Below are 17795 nucleotides of genomic sequence, written 5' to 3'. Positions count from 1 at the left end.
TGGGAAAGAATTAGAGCAACACAATTTACAAATCATCCATATACAATAATTTATAGCCAATGTTCCTCATTCAATGAACGTTGTACTTGCTCAGGAGCTATGGCCAGCACTTACTTGCATTACTCATTATCTCACTACATGTTCATACAAAAAAGGGAGGAGTTGAATCTTTTTGTCGAAATCTAAAATTCCTTCAGATTTCATAATTCACTCTGGCTTTGAAATGTTATCAAGAGAAATAGGAAATAGAAAAATCACTTGCCGCTAATATCTGTTGGGGGCACAAGAAGGTCGGAATTACAAAACCTGAGATGGCCAGAATGATAAAACTGGTGTTATACCATTGTGATGCAAGCCATAAGTATTTGGATTGTGTATTGTGATACCATATACACATACAAAAGGGTACCTTGCAATCAACACTCCTTTCATCATTTTGTCAAAAACAGACATCAGCCCTATAAAGTAGACTAGACTAAGAAGCCAATGCCATATAATCCAATTTTTTTAGAACAGCTGTAGTAACAGAATCTTGCAAGTCTGAATGTGCTGCCCCATCTCTTACTTTATCTTTGTGTGATTTAGGAAGGGGTCTAAGCAGTGCTGGGATTCAAGTAATTTAACAACCGGTTCTCTGCCCTAATGATTTCTTCCAACATCCAGTTTGCCAAACTGCTCAGAAAGTTAACAACCGGTTCTCCCGAAGTGGTGCGAACTGGCTGAATCCCACCACTGAGTCTAAGATGCTTACTCAGATTAGCTTCTTGGAATGGGCCTTTTGTACTTCATGTTCATTCCCTATGCCCTCCACATCAGCACAATCCTATGATGCCCCTGTGCTAGCCCCTTTTCCAATATGATTTATATCTATCCAGCTCACTGTATTTTAACCAGAATTATCTCTGTGGGAAGATTAGAAATAGGCTCTGATCTTATCCACTCTTTCCTCAGTCTCATGGTAATGAAAAACAAAGATCTGGACCAGAATATTGAACATTTAATTTTATACTGCAGGAATATACTTGCTTTATAGAAATTTTATTCTTAGAGAATCAAAGACACATGACCTTTAGGTTTGGTTACTCACTTCCTTCTGAAGCAAATCAAATTAGATAGAGATGAAAAATAGCAATGTCTAAAATTTAGCTAGACTTCATCCCAGAGAAAAAAAGAAGTTTAAAAGTTGTTAAATAAGGATTTCCATATGAATAAAAGCTGAATACTACAGAGACACTTTAGAACTATATTTACTCTATTTAATTTTCTCTATATCTACTGTATTTAATCAGTGGTGAAATCCAATTTTTTTTACTACCGGTTCTATGGACATGGCTTGGTGGGCATGGTGTGGCTTGGTGGGCATGGCTTGGTGGGCATGGCAGGGGAAGAATATTGCAAAATCCGCATTCCCTCCCCAGTCCTGGGGGAAGGATATTGCAAAATTTCCATTCCCACACCACTCTGGGGCCAGCCAGAGCTGGTATTTGCCGGTTTTCCGAACTATTCAAAATTTCCATGTCGGAACCTGCTGGATTTCACCCCTGCTCTAGATACATTTCAAAAGTTAATTATCTGAATCCTGAAGCAGACACATAATAGCAACATGGGCATCTATTCCTATATGGAACAGGTTGGTTGGAAAATTACATTGGAAAAAACATTTTAGATTTGTCTCTATAGTGGATTTCTATTGCCAAATTTCTATGAAGTCCTGAAGAAGGAAAATTATTTAAAGTATTGACTTTTTCTACATACTTTGAAGAATTAAACAAATATTTCATAAGAGAACAGAAAGATTGTTTAAAATTCAATCAATGTTACTCTCCCGTTCTGAGAAGACTTACAGTATTGATATTTTCCACATCCACAAACACTAGCATATTGTCACCTTCACCTTTTTCATCCTCAAGAGCATTGCTTCGATACACAGTAGATCGCACAGTCAACGATCGGCTGGTGCAAATAACTGCAGTGTGTCTCAATACTCTGTGACTGGAAAAAGGAAATATTTCACAGGTCATGTGACAAATTTTCTTAAAATACAATTCAGCAACTTTCATATAAATTGATGCTCCCATTCCCCCACCATCCAGTCAGAGCTAAAGAAAAACCAGAAAATCCAGTTGCCTCTTGAAAAAAAGCATCTTTGGGACAACCATGACCTGGATGACTGGATGAATCTCCATAGACACAGTAATGTGCATTCTTAAACCAAATTGTGTCCCTTATATTTACAAGCAGGTACATTCAGAATTTGAAGAATATATTTGTGAAGACTTGAGTTATTTAACATTTATCAAGAAGTACTGACAATGTTTTTTACTACAACAGTTTTCCATATAGCATTATTTGTGGAGAAATGTTGAGGTTAATATCTTATTAAACATCATTTTCCTTTTATTTAATTATCTTCTTGGAAAACTTTAGTTCTTAGATAAAACAATATAGTTTTAAAAACTTACCACATTTTTGAGTGCTTTCTAATACTTTCATAGTAAAACAAGAAATTTATTTCATGAACTCCTTCTTCATCTGGTCCACGGAGCCACATGGGTAGCTGTACTGATACTCCAGGAAGGAGAACTGAGTCAGGAAGTGGGACATCTATTATTTCAGGTTGACTTCCTGTTCCAACCCCAAATTCAGAAGCAACAGCTGAGGATATCAGTGAACATACTGAGGTAGAATGTGTAACAACAGTCTTATAAGCGCTGCAATGTTCAGATGTTGTTGGGCTTAGTGGAGATAAAACAGCATCTTTACTACCAAAAGTAAAGAACTCAGGCTGTTTAGAGACAACTTTCACTCCAGTTAGGGGACACTTGCTTACATTCATGAATTCTACATATGTCTTTCGTATTTCTCCACAAAGCAGCAGTGTTGGGAAATTTATAAAAAATACCTGCATTTAAAAAAAAACGAAATCAGTATATTTTGATAAAATTGCAAAATTTAAAATGCTAGCTCTATCTGACTGCTTCAATTCTAACAGCTTCATGAAACAAGAAAAAGGAGAAAAAAAGCAAAGTACATTGCTTTTCATTTTAAAAAGGGTTGTTGTTATTAAACCTCCAAAAAATATAATGAGGAAATTTCACATAAGTGTTATTTTGTACTTACATTTTATTTTATTATAACAGGTTTCAGAATTACCCTGATTTTTTGTATAATATAAAAATTTGAAACTGAAGTAGACCGGAAAACAAAAATCAAAAATGGAAAGATGGTTCTTATATTCAGAAAACTGTTACAATATCTAATAGTAACTCAGATGTTGCCAGCTGTTGAACGATACCTCAAGCAAAGGCATCTCTTCCGTAATAATGGGATCTAAACGTCGATCTGGCCCATACTTAATAGATGTTTTCTCTTCTTTGGTGCTGTTTAAGCGAGGGCCCTGGATTTCCAAATCTTGCCGCCCTCGCACAGACATTTCAGTAGAATTATATTTCTCTAAAACAAAGTGTATCAAATGAGTTGGTAATCCAAACTTCATTGTAGCGTAAGCCGCAATTTCAATGGCAATTTTAATATAATATTTAAAGCAGGTATAAAAACTGTTACGGTATATTCAGGTACTGGAAAAAAACTAAGGTTGCAGAAAAGGAGCAGAAGGAAAAATCAATTCTATTGAAAAGCTAGCATTCTTTCTTCTCCCACAATTACCATCCAATATTTCGCATGAGGCTGCAGCAGCTAAGAAGATCTACTCAAATAGGTGTTACACATATGCAATGTTGGCTCTGCCTCTTCTATTGCAACTACCTGCGACAAAATATTTTTTAAAAATAGTTCAGATATGTTAGTTTTATATTTGATCAGGTCAGATTCTGTATATTAAGAAATTGTTGAGAATTTCAGAATATTGTTTACTTTCTTGCTGTTCCAATCTAGATTGAAAACTTGAGGCTTTTATCAATTTGAGGATCATTTAGTGAGTTTTGATGGTTCAAGAACAGGGTATCATGTTTCAAATGAATAAAGGGCTAGGGCAGTGCTGAAATCTGAACCAGTTTACTACTGGTTTGCTGGCAGCGCATGTGCACTGCGCAGTGCACACCATGCACCAAGTGCGAGGTGGGCACGTGCAGTGCACACCAAAAGAAGGCATCCAGTAAGTAGAACAGTGTGCACGGGGGTTGATCAGCTGTGGCGCGCAATCTTTTTTATTTTTATTTTTAAAAGCACTGCTTTTAAAAGTAAAAAAAAAATTCGGACAATCACGTGGCTCAGCTGTGATCGTCAGAGCCTTTAAAAAGCTTTTTTTTTTACAAACTCTTTGGCCGAAGAGGTTGTAAAAATGTAGAAAAATGCTTTTAAAAGTAAAAAAAAAGAGCCTCTGACAATCAGGCAAGTCAGCTGGGATCATCAGAGCCTTTTAAAAGCATTTTTAACAACTTCTTCGGCCGAATAGGTTGTAAAAAATGCTTTTAAAAGTAAACAATCATGTGGCTCAGCTGGGCGTGGGCGGGGGGGGGAGGGAGTTTTGCTATCGGTTCTCTGAACCATCTGCCGCTATCGCTACCGAATCAGGCGATCCGGTCCAAACCAGGAGCATTTCACCCCTGGGTTAGGGTTAGATTTTAGAGTATGGAATTTCACTACTCATTTAGCGGACTGCTAATTAATCAAAATATCAACTTTTTGAAATATTATCATTGTATTTGGTTAAATTCAAGTTTGCGCAAATATAAAGTAACCCTTGCAATATATGATGTATTGAAATATGGCGATGTATAATCATTGGGAAAACATCCTGAATTGCAGAAATCAGGTCTTTGTATTAAATGATATGCTCCTATTTCTGGGAGCCATGAGCTTTTCTTTCTTATTGGGGATAGCAATTATTTCAACTACAACAGCCTGAATTTATATAAGAAACTAACAATATAGTAGGAATCTTACATGAAACTTCAGTGAAAGGAAAATGCCACAGAGGCTTACCTCTCAGTAATCCAATAGAAGAATCTAATCCATCTAGAACCATTGTACCCTGCATAGTGCCAAGATTGTAAACGACTCCCAGAATGTGTAGCTCCCCTGTTTGATGGGGAAAGAGCTTTAGTCTTGCCTGTGGAGATATGTTAAATTTTTGTTGTTGCTACTGTAGTTATTTTACATTTATAAACTACTTACTATATAAAAGCAACTACCTATGTCACACATTTTAAGACATTGAATCTATATTATTCATTATAAGAAGCTAAATATAAACTTAATAAATTTTCTAGATGTTCCCTGGATCCAACAATTCTGAAACTTTTTTGGCCATTTTCCACTCTTCCCTTTTTGGGAAAGCTTATGTAGAAGGTGGTTGTGCAGTAGGTCCAGAAAACAGATTAACTGGAGGCACTGAGATGGCACCAATAGTGCATTTACATGATTTGTGGTAGCAGTGGGATTGGGGTGGTGCATCTATCCATGCTCTTCTTGACTTCTCAGAGGCCTACAGGACCTGCTCCAAGGTGGTTCTGTACTTTTCTCCTTCCTCCAGGGTCAGTTCCAGTCAATGTTGTGGGGAAGAGAGGTTCAGCTAACAGTCTGTTTTATATGGGGTACCACAGGGCTCAGTACTCTCTCCTCTCCTGTTTAACTTGTAGATTAATCTGCATAGTGAAGTCCTTCAACATTTTGAGATGATGTTTCATCAATATGCTGACAGAGTTTTATGTCTCCATTCCAGGCTGTCTGAATAATGACATGGATATCCTATGTTGATATCTGGAGATATCTGTGTCTGGATGAGAAATAGTGGGTTGCTGCCCATTTAGAACAAGACTGAATGGCTTTGGGTTTTAGAATCTCTGGGGTCTACGGATTTTCCAACACTTAGTCTGGACACTACCTCAAATAGAATGGAAATTCTCCTGCGCTTGCCACATGGTTAGGAGGGCTTTTGTGTGTGTGCCAATTTCTGGACTAGGAGGCCCTGCCTCCAGTCACTTATGCCCTAGTTATTTCCTGATTGAACTACTGCAAAATGTTGTACACACAGATGTCCTTGAAGAACATCTGGAAGCTTTACCCGGTACAAAATGTACTGGCACAGACTTTTCATGCAGCATATCATATCTATGCTCTGCAAGCAGCACTGGTTGCTAGCATGCTTCTGGTTTCAATTAAAGGTGCTAGTAATGACGTATAAAGCCTTTCATGAAACATGACCCATGTTTGCTTGTGAGGCAATCTCTACCCGGTTGAATCTCCAGCTTTTGTGAGATCTGGAAGGAGACTGTGATGGCTCCCTTGGGCACCAGCTCAGATCACGAAGAATAGCTAGCTCTGGAGAAGTCTGAGAGGGATGATGGGGAGCACCAGGGGGGCATGGAAGATTCTATGGCAGAATTGGATGGCTGAAGTCAAACCATGCTGGGAATATTGAGGGAATCCAAGAGAAGGCAGCCAGACAAAAGCCGGATGTGTAGGCTAGAAAAGAGTCAGCTACAACTGGTCAGCGCAAGTGACGAGCCAATCGCACAGGCTGGAGAAGAGACTTGGCTTCAACAGACATCACAGAAGAGGAGCTGCTGATCCCACGTCATGCAGAGTCAAGTGGATAGAGGTCAGTGAGGCTACTCAAAAGGAGACATCCTTGCCCTTCCTACTGAGGTGCCTATTTACCTTGGCACCTGATAGTTGACAGAGACAATCATTTGTAATCTGTCCATCCGTAAATGCTTGTGACTCGTTGCCTTGAATTCATGGAGACTGTGTTGCTGTTACTATGCCTGGCACCCACTGAAGTCAAACTGCCATCGTTATGCCTTGCACTCATTGAAGGCAAGTTGCCTTCAGTGTGCCTTGAACCTGTGAAGAGTCATGATTGCTTTTGTTGGGCCTTGCAACCAGCCATTGCTGTCATCCTGCTCAAAGTTCGTTAATTCACCTTGCTGTTGTCCTGACCAAAATCCCTTGACTCCCCTTGCTGTCATCCTGCATGGAGTTCTTAGTTCATCTTGCTGGCATTGCTCTCATGCCTGAGTCATGGAACAGAATGTGACTTGTCTTGCTCCCATTGCTTTCATTATGCCCAGTTGGCATTTTCTGGAAAGGCTGTTTGAAACTGATTGTAAGGATTGTACATGCAGAGTTGGGACTTGAGATTGGTGACTGAGATTGGTTGTGTGAAATAAACATGCTTAACTCTGCCCGTGCTCTGTGTGCATGGACTGGGATAGGACAGATAAGCATGTTCAAGGTCCCACCCATTAATGAATGTCACCTGGCTGGTCCCAAGAGAAGAATCTTTTCTGTCATGACATCCCTTCCTGGAACATCATTCCGCTAGAAATTAACCTTATCTCAATTCTATTGGCTTTCCATAAGACTTTAAAGGCCTGGGGCTCGTGACGTGGTTTAGGCCATATTGCGGTTATGTTGATCGTGTTGTTTTATTTTATATATTATATTTGTTATTTACTGTTATGATGTTTTTATCTCATTTTTATTTTCTCTCAGCTACAAAGTCATATGTTTAACATGGGTGGCCATATACTGTAAACTGAATAAATAAAATGCATTTTTGAGTTATTAATGCACATGTAATCCCCAGATCCTTTTGTGAGCAACCATCCCTAGATTACTATTTTTAAAGGTGTGAAACAAACCTACCTACCATTTTAGTTTCTTCACTGTTAATCAAAAATTCTGATATCACTTCAGCCCCAATCATATCTTTTCCACATGTTTCCTAGAAAAAAAAAGAGGCACTTATTTCTTACAATGAATTTTTGCCATTAATACACTGCATTTGTTTTCATGGTCAACATTTTCTGATGAAAGAAATGTACACCTAAATGTCTGAGATATACAATCATATCAACAGGAGACCCCAGTTTAATACCACAAGATTACAAACTGGTGAATTGCTCCCTGACATGCACTCTAATACCTCAGATGCAGTTTTTGATTGTTTTCATTTCCTAAGAGTAAAATATGATAATGTGCTTTGTTTAGCATTATTCCTAGTAAAGGTAAAGATTCCACTCGCACATACGTGCTAGTCGTTGCCGACTCTAGGGGGAGGTGCTCATCTCCATTTCAAAGCCGAAGAGCCAGCGCTGTCCGAAGACGTCTCCGTGGTCATGTGGCCGGCATGACTCAACACCAAAGGCGCACGGAACGCTGTTACCTTCCCATCAAAGGTGGTCCCTATTTTTTCTACTTGCATTTTTACGTGCTTTCGAAACTGCTAGGTTGGCAGAAGCTGGGACAAGTAATGGGAGCTCACCCCGTTACATGGCAGCACTAGGGATTTGAACCGCTAAGCTGCTGACCTTTCAATCGACAAGCTCAACGTCCTAGCCCCTGAGCCACCGCGTCCCATTATTCCTAGTTTTCAATATTTTTTAAAAACAGGTGGGAACAGAAATCCAGACTGGCAACAATACAAATATTTTTCAACACAAGTGCCTATGGCCTAACAATTAGTTTAGGGTCAGTATGAAATGTTGCATTTTTTGTTACTTTACACAGAAGCTCTGAATCATATTGTTGCTATACAAAGGAAGAAAGGAAATGTGTAAGTACTAGCAAAACTATGATTGAAATGTTAAACTCTACTTTAATATTATGCTTTAATGCCATCAATATCTAAAAATTAAAAGGAATTCAACCTAATAAAATGTGGAATTACAGTTTGACATTACTAGCATATTACAAATCCTTGCTACAGACAATTTCTAATTACTTACCAATTCCTTTGTTTCTCCATTATTCTTTGAATTGAAATCCTTTGGTTGGAATTTCCAAAGTAGTGACAGATCACTTAATAAAAGTGGAACTTTCAGTGGATTTCTGAAAGCTATTTCTACTGTTATTGGTTCTATTAAAAGGAAAAAGTATACATATTTTTAGAAAGTGGTTCTAAATATGATTTTAATAAACCATTTGTAAAGTTTAGATTAAAATTGCCATTATTAAAATCATGTTATATCATATATTCCTTATCTATACATCTACACAGGTTTACCTTCTACTACAGCAAGTGGAAACCTAGAATTATCCGAATATCTGTTCAAACAATACTGCGTTGGCTGAAAATTAGGAAGCGTTGTGCCCCTGTTAACTGTAGACACAACTTGCTCTTCAAGTTCCTTCCATTGTTGTGAAAATTCCGAAACATATTCCTGATCAAGGCTTATATGTGTTGCTGCCTGTTTTTCACCTAAATGTCAATATTAAAATAAAAATTAAAAAAAAAGTTTTATTTTTATGTTAAAATTCACCTGTTGTTTTTTCATATGATATGCTTTTTTTAAAAAGTTCATATGATTCCTATTTTGTACCTTTTTATGTATTATTATTAGGAAAGAAGCAGAAGTCTGTAATTCAAGTCACTGACTGGGACAGGAAACAAAACAACTAAGTATGCAGGGAAGCTAAGGAGATGATGGAAAGGCTGGAATTTTTAAAAATAAACCAAGTATGAAGTCTATAATTTGCATGCTGACCTTAGCCTCTTTTTCTTTTAATGGATATTGGAGCTCCCCAAGACTGTAGTGCTAAAATTTGGGAGAAAGCTCATGAACCACAGCAGCATTACTTTCTGCTTTTTTCATAAAACAAGAATTAAAATGAGCATATTACATCTCCAATATTATTATACAAATTTGGTTGCCTGTCCACCCCTCCCCCCCAAAAAAAAACAATAGCAACTACAAAACAGAACTCTCAATTTCCCCAAAACGGGAGTGAAGAAGAAAATTTCTGCTCCTGCTCCTTTCTTTGACATGAATGTTATCACCATCAAATTTCTTGTCATTTATATGCCAGTTAAAAGATGCAGCCTCAAGTCGTAAAAAGGGTGCCTGCCTCCTCTTAAACTTAGATTTGTTTGATTTAGCTGGAGCACAGAGAAAAATAAATACATCTAAAAATAAATATTCTATGATACAAAATATAACTTGAGCTATGTATCCTGCAAAATTAAAATCCACGGTTCTGAAAAAGTAAAGTGAAAAAGGAAAGCATTCTTTCAGCCCACAGTGGAGAGGACATTAAATGTTAATGACCTCCAAGTTATATATAGAAAATAAAGAAAATGAAAATAGAAAAAATACACAGCAGAGAAAAGTGGTGGGTAAGAGCCATTCCTAGGCTTATAGTTTTCTAATTCTGTATTTGCAAGGAATTTTACATGGCGGATATTAAAAAATAATAATCTTGAACTGCAGGATGTACCACATGAAGTATATTTTATCACTTCATTCTGCCTGAAATATTAATTTTACAGTCTTTAACATAATATCTTAACAGACTCGTACAATTGAAAAAAAAAAAGAGCAATAACCTTCTGCTGGTCGCCTGTCATGTCCAAAGAATACACGTGTTTCTGAATTGTTAATATAGGGTAAAGGAAGTTGTGGTAAAGGACCATCAGGTGACAACTGACTTATATTCTGCAAAAACAAACAAACAAAAGAAACTTCATCCAGGCTTAGCAAGTAGAAGCTATGTATCTTTTGAATAAAAAATAAATGCTATTGGCTATCTAACCCACCTCTTGAATGAAAAGTTGTCAGGTTGCAACATAATCGGGGATAATATTAATTGTATTTATCTATTTTATGTATTACATTTTAGTTGCTGTACAGAAATAAATTTGACTGAGAGAGAATATTGGATTGTATTCTGTTGTAACTACAGAGAGGGAATTGCCATTTCATTTTTTTCTTAGGCATCAAATATCTTGAACTAGAACAAAATGCAATATTCTCAATAAGTCTTCAAAGGAACAAAAATGTGTTCCAAAAGGAACTTACTTATTTTAACTAAAAAGGCAAAACCCTCAGATTTTAGTGCAGAATATTTTAATGGCAAGCTCTCAAATTAAAATTCTGGTGACTTACCTTATAAACATAAAGATATTCTCTGAGGAAGGTTCCTTGCTGAGCAGCAGTTTGCTTGCTATCATTGATTAAAATATGCCTGAAGGCCGATATAGCATTATCAAGTTGCCGAAGGGTAAAAGACTGGCGGCCAATTGTGAAGTTGATATGGTCTTCAGCAAGGGACCACCCTTTCCCTTTATAAACTTGCATTGCTTGACAGTAGCATCGTAGAGCATGTTTTTTCTGTAAACAATTAAAATGTAAAAACAATTATGCATGCCACAGATTGAAAGCATATTATTAAAAAATACAAAAAGATATTTTAGTGAACAATGCAAAAATCTGCAAATTTCAGTTTTGCTTGATTTCTCATTATTTGTAGTCCATTTTGTTTGGTCCTCAGATCATTATTCTTTTCCTTAGTCTACATGGAAATTTGTACACATCTATTTATACATTTCTTGAAATACACGTTTGTATATCCAATTTTCTCAAATATATATGCTTTTATGAATGATGTCTAGGCATGCAATATTGTATATTTTTGTGCTCTTTTTCCTGAGGCATAGCATTTGTGTGGAGTACCTCTTATATATGTAGTTTATATACATTTTTTTTAACTAGTGGACTGCTTCATAACACTTGGAAAAGAAAATACTGAATATATTTCTTTTGATTTACATGTGGTTCAGAAAGTAGAAACTGGTAAATTAACATTAAAATGTGAACCAAACAAATGTTTTCCTTAATATTGCTTATATTATTAAATATTGGGGGAGTCAAAGTTAAGTTAGAAGCTAACAATATTAATCATTATCATAAAGGAAGTACTTTGTTATAAAATCTAAATGCTGTTTATAATAGCTATTTCACTGACCTAAATTGCTTTTCTCAGGAATAAAAAAAACAGTGATATAGAAATATATTTCTATAATTCAGTTACCTAAAAATAAAGGATTTGAGGCTACCATAAACCTGTGATGGCAAAACTATGGCACGCATGCCAGAAGTGGCACGCAGCATCCTCTGTGGGCATATGAGCTGTTGCCCCAGTTCAGCTCTGCTATGCATGCGTGTACACCTCCCGCCGGCCAGTTGGTTTTCGGATTTCTGCCACACATGCGTGGAGGGAGGGGTGCATGCAGGGGGTGTGAACATGTGGGTAGCACATGTGGGGGCATGTGCATGTGTATGCACAGGGTGGGGCACATGTGGGGGACTGAACATGCATGTGCGGGGCGCATGCACAGAGGCTGCTTGCGCATTGCATTTTGAGGGTTCGGCTGAGCCTCCCACCGGCCAGCTGGTTTTTGGGTCTCTACCGCGCATGCACTGGGCATGACACATGCGGGGGTCGAGTGCAACACATTGCATTTTGGGGGTTCGGGCATGGGGGACACATTTGTGTGCTCATGTGTGTGCTTTGGACACATGGTCTGGAAAAGGTTAGTCATCACTGTCATAAACATTTAGAAATAAGGCATCAAATGATTTTATTATTATTTTTTCATGCCTGATAAATGAATAAGAAATCTCTATACTGCTAAAATTCTTGTTCCTGCAATCAACTGGGTGAAATGGTGCTTCATAGGACAAAACCTTTTCAACCAAGATATTTCTCAAATGGGCTAACTTACAGAATGTATAAAAAAATGGTACCTATGACTCCCATAGAATTGCAATTTTATCACATACATAATACATAAACGTCATCATAATGCTTTTTATCTTATAATTAAAAATGTTATGTTTCTTGTGGTTAACAACAGAGGTTTGTCTATTTGCTATATAATTCCGCATGAGCTACCGTATATACTCGAGTATAAGCCGAGTTTTTCAGCATGTTTTTTGTGCTGAAAAACGTCCCCTCGGCTTATACTCGAGTATATACGGCTTATACTCGAGTTTTTTTTTTTCTTCTTTTTTTCACATTATACCGGGCTTGGCGGGCTTTTGCATTAGCGCGGGGAAGCCCTGCCGGTGCAGTGAGAGGCGGGCGGGGAGCCGCCAGCCTTCTCGGCTGAGGAGGAGGGTTTCCCCGACCGGTAGCTGCCTCATTTCCCACCCTCGGCTTATACTCGAGTCCCCAGTTTACCCCAGTTTTTGGGGTAAAATTGGGGACCTCGGCTTATACTCGGATCGGCTTATATTCGAGTATATACGGTATTTTCAAGGCAGCTACATTTCTGAATATCCATCTGAATTTTTTAGAACTTTTCAGTGTGGTAGCAGCTCTACTATTGTTAAAGCATCAAGAAATCTGCTAAGGAAGTGATGACCCAACAGGTCACGAGTTGTTTAGTATAATACTACAAGTGAAAAAACAAATCTTTAACTTTAAATAAAAATATATATTATAAAAATATTATCTTCTTTAGCTTCTTCTTATGTAAATAATTTTGGGAATTAATAAATATAACTTTGAATATTATTTATACAAATATTTATGTATTAAAAACATTATCTACATTTTAGTATGAAGCCACAGACTGATTGTAAGTGTACCTTTTTCTTCATCTCCAAAAATTCTAGTTTTAGTTATCAGACATTTTAACTTAATAGCAAATTAAATAACATCCAGCAAAAAAATTATACTCCACTTTACGACAGAAATATGACATTCCAAACTATTACAAGAGTTATATAAAGAAGAATTTCAAAATAATTTACCAATATATTAATTTAGGTCCTTCCATTATAGCATGTGACAATGATACAGAATGAATTCTCTGTTATGATGAGTCACTTATGTAATTCTCTCTTCAGAGATTTATGAACATTGTTCTCTTTTTCTCTGGTTTGACAAAATTCTACATATTCTTCTAGAATTTTTAAGGACTTTAGAGCTTGATATGCTATAAAGTTTTGCTATGATTATCTATATATAGCCAATATTTCAGACTGATTTGGATTATATAAAATAGACTATAGACATGCCAGAATAGGGGCTGGAATGAACTTTTCCTTGCAATCCATGGATCTCTTTGTTCCTCCCCCCCAAACACAGAGAGACAGTAATGTATAACATTAAATTTAAAAAACACTGAAACAAATCAATCGAATTGTGAGAATTTCTTTTGTGATCTGCCAAACTTACCTGTCCTGCTTTACTATATCTATGTCCAGCCAGTATCATATGAAAGGCAAATTTTCTAACCATAGGATTTTTCATGTTTATAAAACAATGTGCAGCTTGTTCCAGCAGCAGTGCACTTCGAAGATCTGAATCCTATTAAAAAGAGTGAATAATGAGACAACTGCTAATTATCTTTACAACAAGCTCTGAAGACTAAAGCTATGCATTATATTACCACTGCAGTAAACAAGTGTCTATTTTACTCATAACACTAATACTGAATAAATTATCTATAATCTGTGAAAATGGATTATAATCCCCTGAAAATGGATCATATGGGTAGTTAAATCCACTTTGTGATTAAATATCATTTCTTATCTTGGACAGAAACATCCATCAGAAGGGAAAATATATCTCTGACAGGGTTATTTTACGTAATGTAGGATTCTGTTACTGAATTTTAAAAATATGTACATAATTTTAGTTTTTGGAACAAAGAAGCTTCTTGGTATTGTAAATTATCTCTAAAACATTTTAGTAAATATTTTTTCAGATATCTTATCAGTAAAAGTTTAATTAATTTTCTATCCTACAGTTTATTTCTCTGAACAAAATTACAAATATACCTATTTTAGATATAGTGTTCTTTCTCAGAAATGTCACTGAATGAAAAGGCTGAGTTTGTTAAAAAGCTTATATTTCTACCTGATGAGCATATTACCTCATTGTCTGCTAAGCATTGGTGATAGGATAGACAAAGAATTCTTACAGGAAAAAAACTATTTCAAAAGTAAACATTATAATAAAATGATTTTCACAAGGATATCCTCCTATTGATTTGATTCGGATTATCATATTTTATTCTTATTCATTTGTACCTCAAAAATTATCCATTCTGTAATGCTTTAATGCACATATTCCATGTCCTGAATCACACCTATGCATCAATAACATATATGCATCCTGAATCACACATGTGCATCAATAACAATGAATTACTTTATTGTTACCCAGTAATTAAATTAGCACAATGTGTTTCAACATATTTAATACACTATCTAATCTTCCACCTCCTCCAGCTCACATTTCTAACACTCACCGTGCCCATCCAGGCGCTCTGCTGCCATTTTTTTCCACAGAAAAATTAAAAAACAAGAATGTAAGCTTTAAAATATTTCAATTAAACAAAAAGAAAATGAGGCTTGGGAACAACAACTGAATATTACAAACCTAACTAATTTTGAAATGCTCATTAAAATCTGATTAAAAACTATAGTTGATAATATACAACTGAGGTATCATTTATATGGTTTCAAAATATTGTTTCTAAATAATTTTAGAATAAGATTCCTTATGATTCTATTACCAATAAAAATATGCTTAAATAATTTCATTTATTTAATACAATTCATATATTAATATATGTGCTGAAACACTTATATTCATTATTTTTCCTTTTAATTAGCTTATGATTTCTAGACAGAAATTTTTTTACTCTGCTACTATCTGAACATGCATGATTTTAAAAGGCATAAAATGTGAAGTCACAAATTTTCAGCATCTATATGACATCTATCAAGTCTGTTTACTTGAACAGATTTTCTTTTTCCAGATAAAAAGTGCACAAAGGTATTATAAATTATTATAACTCTTTCAGTGAACTATTAGGATGTTGCCAGCATGAGTGTAAGTATAATGGATTAATTTGTAGCCATAGCAGAGAGGAATTTTCCTATAAACAAACAAATGTAACACAATGTACATGCAATTACAGAAAAATTATTAATCTTACGAATCTTTCTTCTAGATACTATTCCATCTGCTTAAGAAATGCATATTTTTTTTTAAAAAATCTTTTTTTGCAACATTCAAAAACAAAACAATTAAAATCTTATCTACCTCACTGGTTAAACGAATAAGGAGAGCAGCTGCCTCTGAATATTTGGTCTGGCTTTTTAGTATTTCAGCACTAAGGAGGACACATCTCTCTGCCAGCAACATATTCCTATGAAACACAAAATAAATTCTTTGGGTATAATTTAATATCCCATGTATTGCACTCTCATAGAAAGTATGCACTGAATAGTTTAATTAAACATAACTAATAAAAGGTTTTTATTTTTTCCAATTTTGATTATGAAATAGTGAACAATTCTAAACACTATAATAATAGTCTTGCCATATGTAATACTAAGGATTTAACCTAGTAAAATAATAACACTTATGAACTGCTGTAGAACAGTATATACCGTGTTTCCCCAAAACTATAACTGTCCCGATAATAAGCCCAATTGAGCTTTTGAGGGCATGTGCTAAAATACCCCCCCAAAATACCCCCCAATATTTAAACAAACACGCGACACAAACAACACAATGTGAGGAGGCAAGGCCAGAGGGTGGGGGGGAGGGTGACGAACCTGACAGCAGAGTGAAGCCTCTCCCCAGCCTTCAATGTCCAGGCTGTGCAAACTGAGCCCAAGAGATAGGGGGGAGGCTTCACTGTGCTGCCGGGTTCGGGGCTGAGAGGGGTGGGCAGAGTTTTAAGGGCACTTATGCAGCCAAAGCAAGAAACACCTCATCCCACGCCCTCCCTCCCAGTTAAAGAATGAAGTTGGGGGGGGGGAGAGAAAAGCGAGGGGGAAAACATAGTCGCCTCCCAAATCTCCAGATGTGGAGTTGAGATCTGGCTGAATGGTCAGTGCACCATTATCAAATAAAAGTGGACGGCAGGATATTTATTCCTGTTGCTTCTCTCCCTGTCTGTCTCTTTGCCTGTCTTATCCGCTGTGTCTTACCTGACTTCCAGCTCCTGCCATGCTGGGTGAGAAGCTTGCAAGGGGAGTCCCATCTCGCTCAATGCATCTCGCTTCTTGGCAAGCCAGATTTGGGAAGCTGAATGCGCTGCCACCACCCGGGAGGAAAAGAACATCAGAAAAGGGCTCTCTCGCAGTGCCTCCTCTCTCTTCTTCTCCCGAGTGGCAGTGGTGTGTCCAGCTTGCCACTAAGGGGCACGTGAGCTAGGGTTCATGGGAGCAGCCTCCGTGAGGCTGTTCCACGTGGATGGCAGGGGTGTGTGAGGCATGTCCCCCTTCACCCCCCACCTCACCTCACCTCGTGCTGTTTGCACAGGAAGTAACGAAAAAGCTGCCACGATTGCTGGAGGCACCAGCCTCAGTGGCACTGGCAAAGCAGCCAGTCGGCACTCCGGGGCCAAGGTTTATGCAAAAGACCCCCAATAATAAGGCTAAGTCCATATTTCGGGGGGGTCAAATGTCTTATTTTTGGGGAAACACGATAGTTAAAATAAGAATTTACCTTTGCCTTCAGGAAGGCAATAGTAACTTTGATTCCATTTAAAGAAAATAATTTTATAGTTAAACTACAACTACCATTGTTTTTATGTTTGATATTTCACTAATTATGCATGCATCATTATGGAATAAAATGTTTAATAAGATTGGTTTATCTTCAACTGAGAAGAACCAAAAATAACCACATACTTGCAGATGTCTCTATAGGTCTGAATTGCAGTCTCCATGTAATGAGCAGGATATGGTCTTGGTGCTCCTGGCTGAAGAAAAGCCGACACGGCTGCCATTTCCTATAAAGCAAAAGTGGACATTAAATAATTTTGCTACAATACTGTAATCTGAAAAAAATATTTGGGCACAAGTATTCACATATGCAACCATGAGTCAACTACATTTTATAGTACAATAAATGTGGGTTTCCAAGCATATTGTACAGATTCAGCATAATTCACAATGGTGTGAATGACAAAATCAAAACAATACCCACAGAATCTTTGGACATCCATTTTATTTTTAAAGTCATTTTGAGAGCTCTGACTAAAAACAGTTAACACACTGGCAAAAATCTTATTAAAG

General features: G+C 36.8%; 1 protein-coding gene across 9 annotated transcripts in view; it reads right to left on the bottom strand.

Moving 5' to 3' along the window:
• TRAPPC8 (trafficking protein particle complex subunit 8) overlaps positions 1–17795 on the bottom strand; it is a 59920-nt gene that overhangs the window by 13864 nt on the left and 28261 nt on the right. For 4 of the 9 annotated variants that reach the window (XM_058175343.1, XM_058175346.1, XM_058175352.1 and 1 more), the window contains 13 exons: positions 17409–17509; positions 15808–15913; positions 15008–15028; positions 13930–14061; positions 10851–11075; positions 10292–10400; positions 8972–9166; positions 8694–8824; positions 7616–7690; positions 4945–5071; positions 3296–3453; positions 2463–2902; positions 1845–1992 (listed from right to left, as the gene is read on the bottom strand). In XM_058175343.1, coding sequence (XP_058031326.1) covers positions 1845–1992; positions 2463–2902; positions 3296–3453; positions 4945–5071; positions 7616–7690; positions 8694–8824; positions 8972–9166; positions 10292–10400; positions 10851–11075; positions 13930–14061; positions 15008–15028; positions 15808–15913; positions 17409–17509 — 1968 coding nt within the window. Of the gene's footprint in view, positions 1–1844; positions 1993–2462; positions 2903–3295; positions 3454–4944; positions 5072–7611; positions 7691–8693; positions 8825–8971; positions 9167–10291; positions 10401–10850; positions 11076–13929; positions 14062–15007; positions 15029–15807; positions 15914–17408; positions 17510–17795 lie in introns of all 9 variants that reach the window. The other 5 variants (XM_058175347.1, XM_058175344.1, XM_058175350.1 and 2 more) reach the window with 2 other exon arrangements.

The sequence above is a fragment of the Ahaetulla prasina genome, chromosome 3, assembly GCF_028640845.1.
Source record: "Ahaetulla prasina isolate Xishuangbanna chromosome 3, ASM2864084v1, whole genome shotgun sequence".
Classification (NCBI taxonomy): domain Eukaryota; kingdom Metazoa; phylum Chordata; class Lepidosauria; order Squamata; family Colubridae; genus Ahaetulla; species Ahaetulla prasina.
Note: the sequence above shows the minus strand (reverse complement) of the source record. Positions and strands in the feature narration are given on the sequence as shown.